The 20,551-nt window shown below is 41.0% G+C and overlaps 1 protein-coding gene across 4 annotated transcripts in view; it reads right to left on the reverse strand.

Annotated features, from left to right (window-relative positions):
• Window positions 1-20,551, reverse strand: part of itsn2b (intersectin 2b) — a 49,140-nt gene that overhangs the window by 8,274 nt on the left and 20,315 nt on the right. For all 4 annotated transcript variants that reach the window (XR_013962222.1, XM_080730737.1, XM_080730736.1 and 1 more), the window contains 20 exons: window positions 20,252-20,392; window positions 19,160-19,247; window positions 17,624-17,763; window positions 17,213-17,412; window positions 12,801-13,597; window positions 12,040-12,164; window positions 11,604-11,855; window positions 10,876-11,069; window positions 10,145-10,200; window positions 9,564-9,730; window positions 9,237-9,267; window positions 8,986-9,107; window positions 7,804-7,900; window positions 7,100-7,294; window positions 3,549-3,670; window positions 2,056-2,162; window positions 1,443-1,626; window positions 1,046-1,144; window positions 468-551; window positions 228-311 (listed from right to left, as the gene is read on the reverse strand). Coding sequence is in view for 3 of the 4 variants with exons in the window: in XM_080730737.1 (XP_080586863.1) it covers window positions 228-311; window positions 468-551; window positions 1,046-1,144; window positions 1,443-1,626; window positions 2,056-2,162; window positions 3,549-3,670; window positions 7,100-7,294; window positions 7,804-7,900; window positions 8,986-9,107; window positions 9,237-9,267; window positions 9,564-9,730; window positions 10,145-10,200; window positions 10,876-11,069; window positions 11,604-11,855; window positions 12,040-12,164; window positions 12,801-13,597; window positions 17,213-17,412; window positions 17,624-17,763; window positions 19,160-19,247; window positions 20,252-20,392 (3,285 nt within the window). In the remaining variant the exon portion in view is untranslated. The remainder of the gene's footprint in view (window positions 1-227; window positions 312-467; window positions 552-1,045; window positions 1,145-1,442; window positions 1,627-2,055; window positions 2,163-3,548; window positions 3,671-7,099; window positions 7,295-7,803; window positions 7,901-8,985; window positions 9,108-9,236; window positions 9,268-9,563; window positions 9,731-10,144; window positions 10,201-10,875; window positions 11,070-11,603; window positions 11,856-12,039; window positions 12,165-12,800; window positions 13,598-17,212; window positions 17,413-17,623; window positions 17,764-19,159; window positions 19,248-20,251; window positions 20,393-20,551) is intronic.

A 20,551-nucleotide genomic window follows, 5' to 3' on the forward strand; every position in this document is an offset into this window, starting at 1 on the left:
CTCTTACAGCTAAATTGTACAATATATAGACTAACACAATTAAGTGACAATACTACAATAGTCCATGTCAAAAACTATTCACATTTGTTGTCTAAGCTTCTATGGACCAAATATTAGCTTATTTCTTTTTATAACATGTTTTCTTTACGACCATACTTGTGCAAAGGCCTTAATCTGTTGACTAGAAAGTGAAGGATAATTAATCATTTTGTATTTAACTGTTGTACCTCGGTGACTCCTTCACACTGAACATGAGACTGAATCCACTCCAATCTGTCAGAGTTCTCCTTCTCTCTCACGCCTTCATTCACCTGGTCAACACAGTTAATACTTTATGAACATCACCTGGTCGACACAGTTAATACTTTATGAACATCACCTGGTCAATAGAGTTATGTTATTAACATCAGCCGGTCAATAGAGTTACTTCATGAAGAAATTGAATGAAAAATGAAAACTAAATTAACCTGCTGGCAGAGCTCCTCAGCACGCTCCAAAGACTCCTTCAGAGGCCCTCTGTCCACATGGCCTTCAGCTGTACTCTCCAGGATCTGCGTACAAAACACACAAGTCCAGAATGTAAGTGTGCACAGAGAGACTTCACACGAAATGAAAGAACATAAAATAGTAGTAAGAGAAGTGGATGACATCCATGCATTTCTAAATGTTTTATATACTGTAGTATGCAGGGCTAACATGCGAATCCCCCTTTCTGCCTTTTAATTGTAATGTTTTTCTTTGCATAGTTTTTAGTTTAGATTAGTTTTTAGTTCTTAATAAAGTTGTTTCTTAAATTTGTTTCTGCTGTGTAAAGCGACTTTGAGTACCAAGAAAAGTGCTACATGAATTGGATATACAGTATTATCATCATCATCCTCTTACATGTTAGATATGCAGTGGTAACATCATGTCATTTTACATGTTTGAAGTGCAGTGTGATCTTTCAAGTTTGGCAGTGGATGGAGTGGTTAATGTTATATGTACATTGTACATATAATCTTACATGTTTTATGTACATTATACAGTTCATAGCATGTTATATTACATGTTTGATGTGCAGTGGGTAGCGTGTGATCCTCTGCATGGGCTTCAACAGGAAACTGGACAGCGGCATTCCTTTACATCTGTAGTCTGTTGCAATTTTCTGATGAAAAACACAAACACACCTCCTTCAACAACTCTTTAAACTTCACTTTTGTTATTTATTGGGCTCTCTCTTTTTCTTCCTCCAACTGTGATCTTTTATCGAGTTCTCTTCTTTTTTTCCGTTTCAGTTGTTTCTGTACTTTCATTTCCTCTCCATACCTCTTCTCCATTATTTTCCATCAAAATGTAACCTTCCTTTAAAATGCAATTCCCTCTCTCAATCCTGTCTACCTCCACTTGGTTCTCTTTCTGTCTCACTGGACTCATATCCCTCAAACCCCATCTCTCATTCATACCTTGAGGAATTCTTTAAACTCTGGCTGGTTGTCGGTTCGGGTCTGGAGCAAGGCAGCTCCATTGATCTGACAGGAGCAGAATCGGATGTAGGGCTGCATGTGAGCGAGTTCTGAGGCCAGGATGTCTCCAATCACCTGCACTGGCATGTTCTCCCCTCCTGTCTTCTTGCGTACACGCAATGCTCTACATGCACACAAAGGCACATATAAAACATATATCATTTGTATATCAATATTAGCTATATTAATATAGTTATTATTTTACACGAGAACAGCAGTTTAACTTAACAAAACTACAATCTAGGATTTCTTATTGTTGTCTGGTCTGCCTCTTACAGCGAGAAGAATGATGTTCAAACCTCAGCAAAGATAAAGCATCATGGTGGAGTATGGAGTGTGTCTCCAGCCACAGCAAATGTTAGTTTTAGTGTTACCATACAGATGGGTAAAATGAGTCATTACTTAATATGTATCCAATTTTTTTTTTAAATAGGTAAATATAGTTTTAAATAGCCTGGTACAGTAAGGTGTGCCAACACTGTTCAACAGTTATTATTTAAACAGTGTGGTACAATGTGCCAATGCCAACGTTGCTCAACAGTTATTATCCTACTTCAGTAGTTTGGTGTTGCAGGCGATCAGTTCTTTCCAGTTGACAAAGATCATGGACATCTCTGCTTCAGTCAGCCGACCAGACTCAGACATGGGCTTATGGAACACCTGCAAAGGTTTACATTCATCATCAGTATGTATGTATGTATAATACTTCACTAACTAGGTGTTTTAGAATGTACACACATGTAATCTTACATTAATTATATAATATAAGGTACAGTATGTGTTATTATGTGGATATGTATTCGGAAACCTGACTACCAGTGACATCATCGATGGGGAATCCAAGCTAATAGAAACTGCAGGATTTATTCCTGAAAAGTTACCATGCTACTGTATAATGGAAGCGGTTGTTCTTGCGATAAATACAAAATAAATCTAGTTTAAAAATTAATAATAAATAAATCTGCCTAACAATGATGTCACTGGTAGACAGGTTTCTGAACTGCCCACAGTCCTCCTAAGAGACACAGACCGAGTAGATTATAATGTTTTTGCTATTATATTATTTTGCTTTTATGGTGAACATTAGTGAGGAACAACTATATGAAGATAGGTTAAAAAGTTGTTGAAAAAGGTGACTGTACTGGTCCACTAGCAGGATGGACAGTGATGACACCATCAGTGGAGGACGCTGCTAGAGCTGTGTACACTATATTGCCAGTACTTGATACAATATTGGCCTGTAAATTAACATGGCAAGTGTGTAGCATTCAAAACCATATAGTGTATATATTTGCAATGCTCTGGAAGCCTCTACTGTAAAGGCTAAATTGAATGTATATTGATGATTTAAAGGACAACTTTGTTTTTTACAAGGGTCCATATTTAAGATAGTAATTCGAGAAAAGAAAAGATGTGTTCAAATGTTTTCAGTTACAGCTTTCTATCGTTTTAGAGATTTTGATTTCAGTGGTTGATTTCTTTATTACTATTTACAGTAACACTACTAGCCGCCATAAGTCACATCTGCCCATGAAAGATTGCAGTGCATGGGAATGGGCTTATTGTGTCTAAAAATGTAGCCACTTGTACGCATGCCACTGAAATCTAAATCATTAAAATTGCTAAAACAATAGAAAGCAGTAAATGAAAACATTGTGTTACAAGGAAGAACATTTTTTGGACTATAGATACTTTATTGGCTACAGAAAGTCAACCTTCTGCTGAACATGATGGTGAACCTTCATGGGATATGCAAAATAAAATGGGCCATTCCAAGTCTACAAAAAAATAGAATCTTTATCTCATGTGATTGTCTGTTATGTTTGTATTATTGAACCCAGTTCATAACAACTCATGGAGTTGAATTGACCCATTGCAGGTCGGTGCAATTTTGGGATTCTGTTGCAAGTGGATGCAGGTTGCTGTTGCAACTTGTTGCGTGTGAATAGGGGTGTTAGCAGAGGATTCATAGCCCTAGATGTGAATAATTGGTGTGGACTTAGTGCTCATTTAATATACTAAACATAACATAAAATAACAGTATACCTCCAGTACTATCTGCAGATCTTCTACGTATCGCTCCTCTGTCTGGATCAGTTCATGAATGTAACCTTGTCTCTTCCTCTCCTGTGGACTCATAGAGTCCAAACTGGTCAGATCTGCACACCCTGCAGAGGAAGAGGAGGAAGGTTCATCACAGCTGTCATTTAAATAGACTGACAATCTGCTGTAGAGTACACTGCATTTGAGAAGTAAAGAGGAATCCATCCCAAAGCGCTCAGATCTCATGTTTATTCTGTGTGGATAGGGCTGTCACAATTATTACATAATCGTCTAATCGTGATTATTTGACATAATCGTGATTATTTTTCATAATCGTCATAATCGTTTCCATGTCAAAAATAGTGGAAATAGCAGATCTACAAGCTCACAACGCGTCGCATCTTTTTTATGTATGATGTTGTCAAATATGTCAGTAATTTCTTTGTATATTTAGGTTATGTGTCATATCTACCATGTGCAACTTTAAAGCCTAAAAGCCAAACAGAAATGTAATTGTCAATGACAAAAAACAATTAAATCGTTAATCGCAATTATTTGAGTGAAAATTAATCGTCATGTAAAATGTCATAATCGTGACAGCCCTATGTGTGGACATTTGAAATCGGGCTCTTCATTAGTTTACTGTAAACTAGAGAAAGGTGAACCCATAGATATGATCTCCAACACAAACATAGAAACCAGGTTCTCAACAATCATTCAGAAAAGGAAAGAGGAGCACTCGTCAAAGAGTAGTTCAACAATATACTAGTCTTGTGTGCACGGTCGGGAAAACAATGAGTTACACACTGAGGAAGGCCCACTGGGCCGAAACGTCTGTTTGTTTGCTACTAAAGTGAGTGCTGGTGTCCTTGTTCTAAAACTCAACAGCACACGCACGCACGCACGCACGCACACACACAGAGATGATTAAAATGTGTGTGCATCTGTGAATATTTCTATACAGGCTTCTAAACACACATCCAAACAAACATAACCCCTACCTTGTAGAGACAACCCATTGAGACATTGCGAGAGCCCTAAAGCATCTGTCTGCTGTCCCTGTGTCCCTTCGTCCGTCTCGTCCCACAGCTTCAGAAACTCAAATCTGCTTTGGTTCTGTAAACTCATTGTCCTTCTCTTCTCCTGCCCTTTGTCCCCCTCTTCCTTTCTTTCTGCCTCAGTAATGTCTGTCTCTTTCTGTCTTTATTCAGAGTTGTTGTCCTCTGCTCTCTCTTACTGTCTGAACAGGGACAAGCAGACAAATCTGTTTGTACCAAAACAGGAAGGATAATTCTTGCCCTCTGCACACACTCAGAGGAGACAGAGCTTAGCTTCTTCTCCTTTCAGACTCATCCGAAAGTGACCATAATTAGCTCAACAATGACCACTCCCTCTAGCAGGCAGAAGTGTTTGCATGATACCTGTAAAATGTTTGTTGAGCAGTCGTCGGTCCGAAAGTCAGACTAAAAAGAAAAAACACGGCTTCCATCACCAACATCAATTACTTATACTTTCCTGATTTTACCAATATGTCATTTTGACCGCAACCACTGAACTGTTTGACTCAAAGTTTAGTTTAATTTACTTTGCTACCAGACGATGACACACAAGACCGATTACAATACCAACTCTACAAATTGTTGACACCGCAGGAGGTATTTAAACTACGATTCATATTCAGACACACACACAAGCTAGTCTATCTTAGCCATCTGTATTGTGTTGAAAATTTATACTGTCAGACAAACTCAACATGTTTACACACACACACCACACACACACACACACACACACACACACACACACACACACACACACACACACACACACACACACACACACACACACACACACACACACACACACACATACACACACACACACACACACACACACACACACACACACACACACACACACACACACACACACACACACACACACTTGACATCATATCAAAATAAATGACACATTCTTCTTTCTTCATATTTATTGTCCATATTGAATACTGCATGTTTCACTTCCAAATCGAAAAGGACAACCTTTCCCCCCAAAAAAATATCATCCCAAATACATATCATTTTAGGATCCTTGGCACAAAGACATTTGAGAACTACTGATTTGGAAGGCATTTGTAGAATCTGCCCCAGATCTTAATGTGTTAGTAACTCAAATCAATAAGGCTTAGGGTTAAACGACTATTAGGGGACGTAGACATTTGCATAGTTTATTTTTGTATGACAATGAAACGTCCTTGTAATAAGAAAATAATGTGTTTTCACTTTGTATTAGTAATGCTAGAATGACAAAGCGTATAACTGTACCATTAGTGAGCTCAATTCATCTTTGAATTGGTGTAAGCTAGTGGTGACTAGGTATTGTGTGCAATAATGTCTGGAAACGCAGAGCCAGTTAGCTACACAACTCTGGCAATGCGGTACGGTTGTGACTAGTGCACCTGTCCTCTAGTAGGAGCATGCATTGACACAATGAAGGCATGCCAAACCCTGAACTAAAGACATTTGGGAGTTTGTGTTATTTAACCGGTAATGGCGATTTCAAATTAACGTTTCTGTTCTGAGAAATTAAAGATTGTTATGATTTTATCAATTTTTGCTCCCAGTAAAATATCATTCATATCAAGTTTTTGTTTCTGTTCTTCGAGACGGTTTGGAGTTGTTTTTTTCCCCCCACTTTCTCTTTCAGTCATTCATTCATGTTTTTCTACACATTTTATTCTTCCTCTTAGTAACAGAAGTGGGAGGGGTGGTATTAGTGGGATAAAGTGGGAGGTGCATCCATAGACCACGCCACTTCAAAGCACAGTAATAGTGGGTCTCTCTGAAGACAAGAGGTGGAGAGGAAGACATGGAAGAGGACGTTCTACCACCCTAAAGAGACAGACAAGAGACAGGAAGGAGGTAAAACAGAGAACAGGTGAAAGAAACAGAGAGGGGTGGACAGAGGGATGCATGGACGGATACGTGAGAGGTAGGGCATTCACCAAATATTCGAATATTCGAATATCAAAGTCACTAATCGACGTTGTTCACTTTTTTTATTCACTTTTTTTTTGTCTCTTTAAAAATATATAGTTTATAAAGCTTGGCTAGATAGGAAGTCATAAGAATGAGTTGTCAATGGTTCTCAAACCTTTTTAGGCCGTGACCCCCAAAATAAACATATTTGAACTGGGGACCACCACCCTGACAAGCACTTGGAATTGTAGGTATTACATTTAATGTGACTCGGTTCCGCAGATAAACGCGAGGCGTTGTGAGCATGTAGATCGGCTAGTTTCACAATGTTCGCTTCTTGCTTTCTTAATATTTGACAGTTTAGCCAGTCCTGTCGAATATTCGACTATTCGAATACTTTGAGGTCGAATAATTCGAATACTAAAAATCACTATTCGTGAATGCCCTAGTGAGAGGTAGTATTGATGAACAGACAGGTAACAAAGGGTTTAGTACGCGGTCTCTGAATGAAGGAGAGAGCTGACCCCAGATCAGGGCCTAGCCGGATCAATTCAAAAGACAAGTTGTTTTACTCACACTGCTGACTGGGATCAGATTCAGCCGTGGTCACCTTGACGTAGTTGGTGGGGAACAAGCCGGTGACCCCGTTCATCTCTCCTTTCCACCAGTCAGGATCGTTCTTGTCCATTACATTGATCAGCTGACCTTTGGAGAAACTCATTTCGTCCTTGTTGGCCGCCATGTAGTCGTACATGGCAATCACCTGGCACACTGAGAGAGTATAGAGGATTACAGAGTGAGTGACAGGGTTCCCACACATTTTTACCAATTAATTTCCAAAACTTTTCCAAAACTTTCCCAGAATATTTAACCCAATTTCCAGGACTATATAACAATAATTCAGCTCAATAACAAGTCGCTTACTCCTATAATAAAATAGCAGATCTACATGCTCACAACGCCTCGCGTTGCGAGGCGTTGTGAGCATGTAGATCGGCTATTTTCACAATTTTTGCCTCTAATATTTGACAATTTGGCCAATGTTAGATTTGTCATTTCAGAGGTATTAACAAAATCAATAACCAAAGACAATGCATATTTCTTCCAGGACCTTCCAGGACCCTTGATAAATACCAAAACTTTTCCAGTACTGGAAAAATATTTTTCTAATTTCAAAATATTTCCAGGAATTTCATGACCGTGGGAACCCTGGAGTGAGTGCCATGAAAGAGAAAGAGAGAGAGAGAGAGAGTGAGTTAGTGAGCGTGCGTGCATGTTACCTGGTAGTGGTGCAGGTGTAGACTTGCCACTGCTTGATCCCAGCATTTTAACATGTGAGGCAGGAAACCAGCCCTTCTGACGTTTTTTACCTCTGGCCTGTGACAGAATGAGAACGTCATGTCATCATAACAACCTCTCAACATGTTATAATCTCATCGTAACCTCAATCACGCAACACATTCTCCCTCTCAAGTCGTACTATAGAGATGAGGCTGGGCAACATATGACCATGCGTCATCCATTCGATGGGAACCCCTGTCTCACACACACTGCCAATCTCACTCCCAACTCGTAATAGTTTGACATTTCCACTAAAACAGTCAAAACAAGGCAGGCACGCCGCTTCTATCGCATACCGATAGGCAGAGAATCGGAAATAATCACTTCCTCGTCAACGTGCGTCTCGTCAAACAGGTGCCCAAAAAATTCAAGCATTACTGTAGTCACTGAGGAAGAATGAAGGGATTTTAATACATTGGATGCCCTTGATTAAACAATGATTTAATCACCGAGTGCCCAATATTTTCTTGATTTTTCCTTAATTCGGAGGCTCAGGGTAAAAGTAATCTGATTAAATGTAATCCTAGTATTTCCGGAATCTCCGTGCGATAGTATTTTCTTTCACTCAGAACAGAAAAATTACAATTGCGGACATCAGTGCTTTTGTAACGGCCGGTAGAGAAGGGCTTGTTTTAAACATGAACGTGATCTGGAGTTAATTACTAGATAAATCCACTTTTGTGAAAATCATAACACTGGCTTGTATAGGGGAACCGGACATCCTGATCACGTTATCTCCCGTTGCATTCTGACATTGGAGTGTTTCTCTTCAGCCCCGGACACTAAGCTACAGTTTAATCTAATAATATCAGACGCGTCAAATGTGTCGTGGGCACTGGGAGACATGTGGGCGCGTCATGGGCATCAAATGAGTTAAGTGATATAAAACAAATTGCTCCCCTGTCCCCACACAACAAGCGGAGAAAAATACTAAAATGTACTTATTGATCTGGGATGATTTAAACCACACACATGTGGACAGGGTGTTTATGTATATTATAGTTTAAATGGAAGGCTTTGTGTTGGTGGCCAGTGGTATGCTGCAGCCACCAGGTGGCGCTACCAGGTGGAGAAAGATTTCAGCAGTATCATGGATGTGCCAGACAGTGTGTAAAGCTCACCTGCAGTTCCCCAAGCCACCAGCCAGAGGGGTTCTTGTTCAGAACGAGGATGAGCTGCCCTGGAGCCAGAACCAACTGCTCAGTACCAGTAGAGGAGTAGGCACTGGTCACCTGGGCTATCTCTATACACATGCACAGCCCCACACACACACAAACACACCCGGATGAGAAATAAACACAGACATAGCTACGCACGCACGCACACACACAGCAGTTTGTGTGTCTTCAAAGACAAAAAGAGAATATCTCACCTGGCTTCTTCTTTCCAGAGACACTAGACGTCTGTATAAAAATATAATGCTTGTGTTAGTGTTACATTAAATATGATTTCATTATACACAAATAAACAAAATACATTATTTATATGAATATACAGTATGTGTACTGGCTAACAATGGTAGCATTTTATTAATTTGTATGGCACCATTATTTGAATAGGCTAAGAAAAAGAGTACCTCTAAATTCTTCATCATAAGACTAACATCAGTCAGAGGTACTGTACTGTAGGTGTAGTGCATGTGTGTGTGTGTGTGTGTGTGTGTGTGTGTGTGTAGTATCCATGTATAACTGAATCTTACATCGCTGTCTTTAGGTTTGACATAGTTGCTTGGGAACACTCCAGTACGGTCTCCAATAGATCCACTCCACCATTCTCCCTCTCTCTGGCTCACTAAGACCACATCTCCCTCTCTGAACGTCAGGTCACCTGCCTCTGGAGACTCGTATGTGTACAAGGCCACGTATTCTGGACACACAAAACAGACAAATACGTTGGCAATCTCGAAATAAATCTTACAGAGTTGTTATTACATTACCAGTACGACCTCTGAGCTGGTTAGAGAGTCAGAACTTGCCTGAACTTCAACTTACTTGTCTGTTTTAATGTTATTGTACATACAGTATACTGCATTAATTCAATTCGGGTTCGTTTTATTGAAAACCCACAAGTGTATGATAGACCAACAATTAGTTATTCAATGATTTACTCAAGTATAAAGACGGCATCTTATATATTATGCAGTTTATATATTGCATAGTATACAGTAAAAATACAGTTTCCAGCACAAATGCAGTTTTATCAAATACAGGTTAAGGCTGTTTATTCATTCATTGAATCATGACCATGTTCTGTATGCAGGATGAGATTTCTCTTATGTACCTTCCCCCTGCTGGCCATCAATTGACTCCGTGCCATCGGGAAGAGATTGCATGGGGCTGGAAAAACAAACACGCACAGACACACAAATGATTAAATCAAATAAAAATAGAACCTCACTCACTCACATGTGTTGGGAGGACATTGACCAGTAGAAACCACAATTAAATAATTGTCTCCAGTAGAGATCAAAACTACAAAGAAACTTGAAAGATTGCACTCTGTATAGTCAGAGTCCATACGGTATCTGTCAAACTATGCCATTTCCACCCGGTTGTTGATTGTGACCTTGTCCTTTGACCTTTTCGACCAGAGACTTAAGCAGCCTATGGATAATTCCCACATGTTGATCCACCCATCTCTTCTTGATTTTGACTGTGACCTTGGCCTTTGATATTTGAACCCAAAAGTTGACTGCTTGAACCCCAGCATCCCAGCAAAATAGCCGATCTCTATACAAGCTCACGATGCCTCGCGATGCGTTGTTGCAAGCTTGTAGATCTGCAATTTCTTAGGAAGCTATTTGGTGTATACAGAAAAGTACAAAGTACCAAATGACATCCAATTTACTAAGTTTAGGCTAAGTAGTTAAGGATCTCTTCTGGGCAGCCTAACAATCAACACCAAATACAGAGACCATTAGAAACAGTAATGGAAAATCTCCTGTAGAGCCAGTGTGTACACACAACACACACACACCACACACACCCCCATGTGACCGATGTATTTCTTACTCTGTGCTCTCCTCTTCTCCCAACATGGTGACATATGTTTTGGGGAACCAGCCCTGTGCTCCGTTCAGCTCCCCCAGACACCAACTCTCCTGTTGCTCCAACACCCTGATCACATCGTCCTTACTGAAGTTTAGATGACTGTCTGTCTTTGCTGTCCAAGAACACAATGCCTGGGCTAGCAATGTCCCTACCACCTGGGGAGAGCAAGAAGAAATAAATAATGAAAATGTGATATTTATTAACCATGTGGGTGTGGGCCAATTCTTTGACCGTTTCCATGTGTTCTTTGATCGTGTAATGATTTAACTTGTAAAATAATAGCCTCATCCCTCCACCAAGGAGAATATTGTATATCTTTTTTTTTTTTACATTACAACAGAAAAGATTCAAGGCACTCTTCGTTTAAAAAAAAAACTCCAATCTGTTCTTCCTTGTGCTGTAAGAAACCTTTCCTCAAACTTGTTATGTGAATCTGTTTGTTAAACATTTTGTGATAGCCCACGACGATGGCCATGTCACCATTTGGCCAAGAAATTAATCAGTTATTCCTTGCCACATGAAAAAGCTTGCTGCATAGTTTCAGGACTGGGTGCATCACCATGCGTCGTGCTTTTTGAGTCTCCTACTGGATACTCTACTGGTCATCGCCACTCATCAATCTATTGGCTTAGGAATGGGAGGCTGAACTACTCCTTTAATATGAAATAACAAAACCCATAATGCCTCACCTGCCCCTGGCCCTCAGAGTGGGTGGGATTTGGAGAGTGTGTCGGAGTGAAGGCAGACTTTGCTCCTGTTGCCATAGCAGCCTCTAGGTTGTTATGGGATGCTGTGGAAAGCTGTGGCTTGAGGGCCAGTTTGGGTTTGTCTGTGGCATCTACTGGGTCCAGTCGCTCCACATAACTCTCTGGGAACCAGCCCATCTTTCCCAAATAGCTCCCATACAACCAACCCATCTCTCTTTCTGTAGTCTCATCCACCTTGAAGACAGGAAGGGGGAGAGGATGGAAAAAGTGAAACAAAAGTGAAGAAAATAGAAGATGGAGTTGAGAAAGAGAAGGATGGAAGAGATGTACTGTAGAGGTAGGGCAGAAAGACATTTGAGTATTCAGGCATGTACTGTACATCAACACAAACAAATCAAAGGCAGTATGTTAGTCCCACCTCTATGATATCCTCAGCGTTGAAGCTGAGTTCTTCCTGGTTGCGTGCACTGAACGGGTACAAAGCTTTGAAGGAAGTGAGGGAAGCTGATTTCCTGTGCTCGGTGGCCCTGGGCTGGAGACCACCTAAGACAAATCAGGAGTTATTATCTGCACACAAAACCAACACAGTGTGCATGAGGTGTGGATATGATCGTGAAACATGTACAGTATATTTGACTCAATATAAACATACAGTATACCATTTGAGACTGAGCCATGAGACAACGAGACACATAACGGTCGCTTGCCAAGGCCAATTAGGATTAGCTAGGACAACTGTTACTTAACTCAACTCTGGAACAATAGTTGTACTGACTCTGACCTCCAAGTACTTTTCCAGGGAGGGTTGCTTGTGGCGTCTTGCTGTGGCACCCTTTCTTGATTTTTTAAATGTTATTCTTGATTTATTTGCACTGACTATGGACACTTATTTTTGGCCCTGCACTAATGGGTTGTGTTGGTTGAATTGAGTACTACTGCTGTGTTGACATGGCGGTGAGATACTTGTGTTGCACTGACTAGCATTGACTGTTAGGTACATTTGTTTGGCATGGCATTGTTAAGTTGTGCTTTGAGTATTGCCATTTGTGAGTGACGTGACACTTATGAGCGTTGAATGTTTCTTGGACACTTTATGTATATATTCTTCTTTCATTGTGACGGCTACTATCTACCCATTCTCTCAGGATAGAGTATGCATTTTCTTTTATACATTTATACCTCGTCTCTCCTCCAGTCCTCTCAGAAGAGCAGACAGTTTCTCCGTAATGTCAGACTTTCCTCCACTGTGTTGCTGCTGGCGAGGTGCAGCCTCCTCCTTTCTCTTCTTCTCCTCCTCTGCCCTCCTCTCCTCCTCCTGCCTCCTTCTCTCCTCCTCTGCTCTCCTCTCCTCCTCTCTCTTCTTTTTCTCCTCCTCTACTCGCTTCCTCCTCTCCTCCTCCTCTCTTTTACGCCTCTCCTCTTCCTCTCGCTTCCTCCTCTCCTCCTCCTCTCCTTTCCGCCTCTCATCTGCATCTCTGACAGCTGCCATGGCCGCTCTCTCCCTCCGCCTCTCCTCCTCCTCTCTCTCCCTCCTTCGCTCCTCCTCTCTCCTCTCCTCATCTAGCCTCTTCCTTTCTTCCTCACGCCTGTGCCGCTCTTCTTCCTCTAGCCTCCTCTTCTCCTCTTTTTTCCTCTCCTCCTCTAATTTCCTCCTCTCCTCCTCTAGTTCCCTCCTCTCCTGCTCCAGTTTCTTCCTCTCGTCCTGTCTCTTGCGTTCCTCCTCTACCTCTCTCCTCCTCTTCTCCTCGTCCTCTCTCGCTCTGCGCTCTCTATCATCCTGCAGCCTCCTCTGCCTCTCCTCTTCCTCCCTCCTCTTTCTCCCCCTCTCTTCTTCCTCTCTTCTCTTTCTCTCCCGCTCCTCTTCCTCTCTTCTCTTTCTCTCCTGCTCCTCTTCCTCCCTTCTCTTTCTCTCCCTCTCCTCTTCCTCCCTCCTGAGCTTCTCCTGCAACAGTCTATCCTTTTCCAGCTTGATGCGCCTGGAGACAAAAAAAGACTTACAGTGAGCTAGACAGGAAGTGAAAGCATTACGAGTCAAGAAATTAAATGATCTGTAAAGAGAATCAAACTAAATGTTGGACAAATGAGGAAACTATTGTACGCCCAAGGAAATTTGGATTTATGCTTGGGATGTGGCAAGTGAACACAATGACGACTTGCCAGATAGTTTAGTAGTCCAACAAACAAATGTCCACAAAGACATTTGTGATTGATTGTCTCCCACTTAGTCTTTCTATTCAGGTTCAGGCCTCTGCTACAGTATACCTGTATATACACAGTGTTGTTATTAAAAAGCCAATGCCAACCTAAAATGTATAAACTTGCTCTCACTGTGTGTCTGAACACACAAAGTAACAGGTAGTGAACAAGACTTAAGTGAAGAAAATTTCAGAAGCAGTTACTTTGAGTTCCGACACAATGAGAGCTGGATAGTAAAAAGGCATGAAAATATGGAGAAGTCAAGGCATTTCACTGAGTTCAGTGGGACAAATCATAATGGCTAGGGTTTAGAACTTGGATGGTCTGAGTTTTGTGACAGCATCGCTGATCACAGCACTTAAGGGCACATAAGGGTAGTTGATGGGATCTATAAAATGTAATTACAGGGTACGCGTTTGTGTCGCAAGAACTTATTGTGCTCCAGTTAGTTTCTGAAACGGGCCTCCATATGGCTGCAAGTTTTCAGCAAAAGACAAAACAGAATTTATTTTGAGCAGTGAGCACAGTGAGCGGAGCAGGGAGGAACCTAGGCGAGCAGAGAAGTAGTGAGTGGAGCAGTGGGGAATGTCTTTGAGAAGCATAGTGGAATGTAAGACTGTTTCAGGGTTGTTTGGCACTCGGCTTCGCCTCGTGCCACAACCCTGAAATAGTGGTAAATCAGCCAACAACCCACGATGGCACGATCCTTGAATGGTAAATTGCTTTTCTACCACTTCTACCATATAAATGAAAGAAAACACAGTTGTACTTGCAAGATTATTTAATTACAATCATTAATTGTTTCAGTGGGCGGGGTCCATGAGCCAACTCAAGGTTGTTGACTGATTTACCACTGTTTTAAGCCAATCAGAATCCAGTATCTGAACATGTGACCACAAAAAGTGGTAGAAATATTCTTTTAAAGGGAACATTTTTAATTCAAATCTTTGCTTCTGGGGGTTCCTGGATAAAAATATTTTGAGGTGGGAGGGGTCGGCTGCCAAATACATACAGTAAGTTTTGAGCACCACTGATATAGCAACATACGTTTTTCAGAAAACTGTTGGAATTAAATACACTTGATCAGAGACTATCACCACTACTTCTGATCTGAGATCAGGTCATATAAAAGTGATTAACCCATTTAGGCCTAGAATTATTTAATTATTTAGCTATTGAAAAATAGCAGATATACAAGCTCACAGCACGGCACCGACTGACGCGCTGCGAGCTTGTAGATCTGGTATTTTTGAAAAAGTTGTGAAAATCTTTGAACATACTGTATGTATTTTTTAAGCGAATGTTTCAGGCCCGGTTTGACAGCAATCAACATTTTTTTTAGAAGAATCAATGCGTGATTGGTTAGTTTGGCTTTCTGGCCAGGCCCTACCACAAGCGGGCTTACAGACCGACCGGCTAAGGAAGGCAGCACACAAACACACGTCTGAGGATAGTGGACAGCAGACAGCAGAGAGAAGAAGGCGACAAAATAAATAAATAAATAAAAGTAAACGTTACATTATGGACCCCAACCCCAGCCGCATAGCCCAGCAAAGAAAACGAGAAAACATGGAGCTGAAGGGAGAGAAGGATGGGGGGAAATGTTATACTGACTGAAATGTTCAAAGCTTCAGCATGCAGTCTTCTAGTAAGAATGATGCAGCAACAAGTAAGTTGTTTCAATATAAACACTGGTTCTTCTCAAGTTTCTCAACATGCATGTGGATCCCTAGGGGAGCATTAGGCCAGATAAATTCATTGCCATTATTAGGATTATTAAGAACACAATTTGTTCCATTTTGTACCCTAACAAAGTTAGACCATTTTAATAGCATGAACACAAATTGCTGTCTGTAATGACTCTCAAGTTACACTTGAGGTTTTGGAGGAAACATTTGGTGGATATTAGTATGCACAACTCTAAAATAACTGGTGCAATTTTGTGTTGGAGCGCCTCTGTGCGGCTGCAGAGTTAAGGGATAGATAGCAATCTATCCCTGAGACCACACTACTAAGTGATTATGCTAATGTATGGACAGAAGTTAAGAAATGGGAAACATTGTACTGAGTTGGAGTTTCATACACCATCTTCGGGCATATTCTACACTATTGTTGTCATTTTATATATAATTTGAGCTTGACTGTGATACATGTGGCTACCTGATTGATTGATGTTTTTGTGGGATAGAGAAACATTTGAAGCTGCTGTGCTGTTGAAACAGACAATCTGTAAGCTAGCTATGTGGTATGTTGTTTGTAGGGTGGAGGCCAGTGCTTGTTAGTTCCAGTAATTATTCCACAATGTCTTCCTAACTGAATAGGAGGCTCCATAGCAATACTAGCAGAATGGAACTACTAGCAGATAGTGATGATTCTAACTGAATATAAGATTATTCCGGGGGAGAGGTGCATGCAGAGCTCTACTCAGTGATAATACAGTACAGTACTAGATTGTACAGTTTTACATTGAACATTGGCGTTTGCATATAATATTGATATAGTAAGCTGACATCTAAATGCTTTGCTGACAAAATAATACTATGTTTTTATTTAATTGCATACCATATAAATAATATGGACTGGATATAGAACACTTTCTAGTGTGACTGTTGGTATATATGGAATAATGATTTTCAGTGAATACTTAGCCCATGTGGAAAGGAAAAATGCTGTAACTGTTGTCTTCATATGATTGCTCCTGTAACATACTGCACTGTCTGCACAGAAGCGAGTGTTGTAGTGACTACTTCTGTAGGCCTACAGTGGGTGGTATCTATTAGTATATTATTTTTTTATGTGTTTTGTTTTACAAGAAACATCTCAGCCAAACAGAAATGAAGCTCTGTAAGGCTGTCACATGTGTGTCAGTGCGGGTGGCAGGCGCATTGCATTCACGTGTTTTCATGTTGCCTAGTGTTTGGGTAGGGTGGCCTGGAAGGGTGTATGGGTCCCTATGGCCCAGACAGGCCCACTCCGGCCCTGGAATGTTTGTATCTAAAATTTTGCTTCTGGGTGGTCCCTGGAACTAAATATTTTGAGTTGGTCCGTGGCCAAATACATGTCATTTTGGGGGTCCTTCTTATGAAAAATTTTGAGAACCACTGACATAGTAGTCTCTCAAGAACAGACTAACTGCTCCAGTTAAGTGAAAAGGACCTTTTCTTTCACGATGGCCAGCCATATTGCTGACATAGAAACATAGGGTTTTTCAAAAACCTTAAGGATTCAAAAGACACTTATAGAATCAGGTAAAAATTCAAATTTTCATGATTTTTCAAAAATAGCAGATCTACAAGCTCGGAGTGAGCTTGTATATCTGCTATTTTTCAATAGTTAAAGCATAAAAAAATAATACACAATAATGTGTACATGTTCTAAATGGGTTAAACCACTACCTCTGAGCCTCTTCTTCCTCCTTGCGCTTCCTCTCGTCTTCCCGCTTCCTCTCTTCCTCTTGTCTCCTCCTCTCTTCCTCCCTTCTCTTCACCTCCTCTTCCTGTTCCCTCTTTCTCTCAAGCTCACGTCGCTTCTCCTCTTTAGTGTGCCGTAGATGTTCCAGTGTTGCCTGTTGCTTTCTCTGGCTTTCCTTTAATTCCTGGCGGACACAGGACAACCACAGAGGACGAGCAGATGGAAGAGGTCATTTTTACAAACCTGGCTGAAGAATCACACCATTTCTTTATTTAAAAAAGAAAAATTCAGAACTTGAAATGAATCACACCATTTTTTTTTTTTTTGCATTTTTTTCAGAACTTGAAATGTGCCCAAATACCAAAGACAATTGTGAAATATTTGGTTGTGTTTACCTGCATGTCTTTATTATACTGGTCCACCTGTGCCAGTTTTGCTGCCGTCTCCTTCTCGAGACCTTCCAGCTGTTCTCTTAGTATACGACATGCTCCCTTCTTCTCTGTCACACTCATCTTCATGGAGGATGCACTGGACACTGATCAAATAAAACACACAAGTTAAGAGAACGCATCATTTGGGTCAGTCTACAAAGATATGACATCTAGTAAGAATCCCTAAGTGATTCACTTGATATAGTACTTTTCTTTTTCCTTTATTGTGGTCTTGTAATAAAATGTAGCAGGGAGAGTTTGATTTAATTGAACAATAATTAGAATCTTCTGTTCATAAATCTGCGCTTTGCAGCCACTAATGCAGAGCATTAGGCAATCCAAAGGCCACCGAACCTACACCTTATTAACGGAAGGGATTCTACAAATTGTAGCTCTTAGGAACTTCTTGAAATGTGACCGAACACAATAAAGGATGTATCATGTAAAGCATTTTTGTTTTGCCAGTTGATATGAAAGTAGAGCTTCAGAGCTATAAAATGAATATCAGTTCAATTTTGGAACTACAGACAATAATGTAGAAGTATATGTTTTTCGGATAATTGAAATTATTTTTCACACTTTCTTAACCCATTCTGAGCCCCAGAAATTAACGGATTATAATGTCCAGAGTGCCTCTCGCTGGCTCCATTAACGGCCAGTATCTTATTTTGAAGGCCAGAAGTCCACAGCGTAAACACTTCCGGTCTGACGTCATCGCGTCCTTCACCGGAATCGATCATTGTTTACGTGGTGTCATGGCGGATCGGATCGATGCTTTTCAACTAGGGATGGTCCGATCAGGTTTTTTGGAACCGAGCACCGATCACAAAAGTTTGATCACCCGATACCGATCAATCACCGATCCGATCAAGTTATTATTTATATATTATTTATATTTTCTAAATGTCAATGTTTTAACTTTAATTAATTAATTCACTCATGAATTAATTTATATATTTGCCTTATAGTTATTTACCAGCATTACTATGTATTTATTATCATAGCAGTAACTAATTATTCCTTCAGCACTGTGGAAATCAATACCCCAAAATGGCCTCAAGTGGGCATACTGAACGGCTGGTTGATCAGATGCACCGATCGGATCGGATCGGTGAATTTACCTTTTGATCTAAACCACCGATTATCGCCGATCATGCTTTGATCGGCCCGATCCGATCCATTGCCGATTGATCGGTAACATCTCTATTTTCAACATGTGTTTTATAAGCGAGCATCTATTGCCATCTTCGCTTCTAAAGTGTTGTTTTGAGATAATGGACATTAAAGATGAGATCTTTAAGATATGAACAGCTGCTTTAAATTTTGTGACATTATTGTGACAATAATCGGCCTCAGGTTTTAATGGGTTAATGGAATGGAACCTGTTGAATAAAGTGTTCTCTTTAGTCAGAGATGCAACAGTCATGCAATAGATGGTTCCACCCATCTATTCAACCATTCATCCTGCAGTACTAGCATGGCAGACTGATCCAGAATCACCTGGCAGGTTATTCAGGGCCATGTTCCTCAGTTTCTCTGTCAGTCTCCGCTGTTCAGGGGTCAGCTGGGACAACTTCCTCTGGAACTCCTGACACAAACAAACGGAAAAACGCATAATCAAAAGAGGGTTTATAACTTACACACGCACGCACGCACGCACACACACACACACACACACACACTAGAGCCCTGCACGGGCCTGAAATATGGGGCCCGGCCCAGCCCAGGCCCATGGAATTCAGACCCAACCAGGCCTCAATGGCTAATGTACTCATGGCCCACGACCAATGAGAGTTTGCGCTTTCAGTCGTGCTATAGATACGTGCGAGAACTCATAGCCTAGAGCAGTGGTTCTCAACCTTTTCAGGCCGCGACCCCCAAAATAATCATATTTCAACTGGGGACCCCCCAACCTGATGAGCACTAAGAGTTGAGGCATTACATTTTGTATAACACGGTTCTATTGTGAAAATAGCAGATCTACATGCGAGGCGTTGTGAGCATGTAGATTATTACGGCTATTTTCACAATTTCTGCCTCTAATATTTGACAATTTGGCCAATGTTTAATTTGTCATTTTATAGGTATTAAAAAGTCCTTAAATTGTCACCTTAGAAATGTGCAGATACCCTCAATACACTTAAACTTTATGTTGGTTTGTTTATTGTTGAGTGAGAAAACAATGTTGCACATTAAGTTAATCATCGGGGGACCCCTCAAAATAATTTGGGGACCCCGACCCACAGGTTGAGAACCACTGGCCTAGAGTGCTGCCTCCCACACACCCCCTCCATTCTAGCTGTGCACATACTGTCATGCTCTAGGGTGAAATTCACAGCGCAAAATGTTCCGAGCATGGTTCTGAACCCGGCCCAGCCCTAGGCCCGATGGTGAGATACAGAAACTGGCCGAGCCCGGCAGGACTCTAAGACACACACACACACACACACACACACACACACACACACACACACACACACACACACACACACACACACACACACACACACACACACACACACACACACACACACACACACACACACACACACACACACACACACACACACACACACACACACACACACACACCTCCAGCTGTCTCTGCAGGTTGTCAATGTCCTGTTGGCGTGACTCTCTTCTCTGATTGGTCAAATCAAGCTCCACTTTCTGCACCTTCTTCCTGTTCTGGGCACCACGCAGCTGATCTGAGATCTGCCGATGTTTATTACCCTGAGAGAGAAACAAAGGAAGAGAGAAAAGGGAGGAGGAGGAGAGACCAAGAAATCAGGAGAAAGTCAATAAATGAATGAATACAGTTTGTACATATTTGATAGATCTAACAAGAATTTCATAGGTCTATATTCATAAGATGTTGCCATGAACACATTC

Source organism: Nannobrachium achirus (assembly GCF_963921795.1).
Source record: "Nannobrachium achirus genome assembly, chromosome: 7".
Lineage (NCBI taxonomy): Eukaryota > Metazoa > Chordata > Actinopteri > Myctophiformes > Myctophidae > Nannobrachium > Nannobrachium achirus.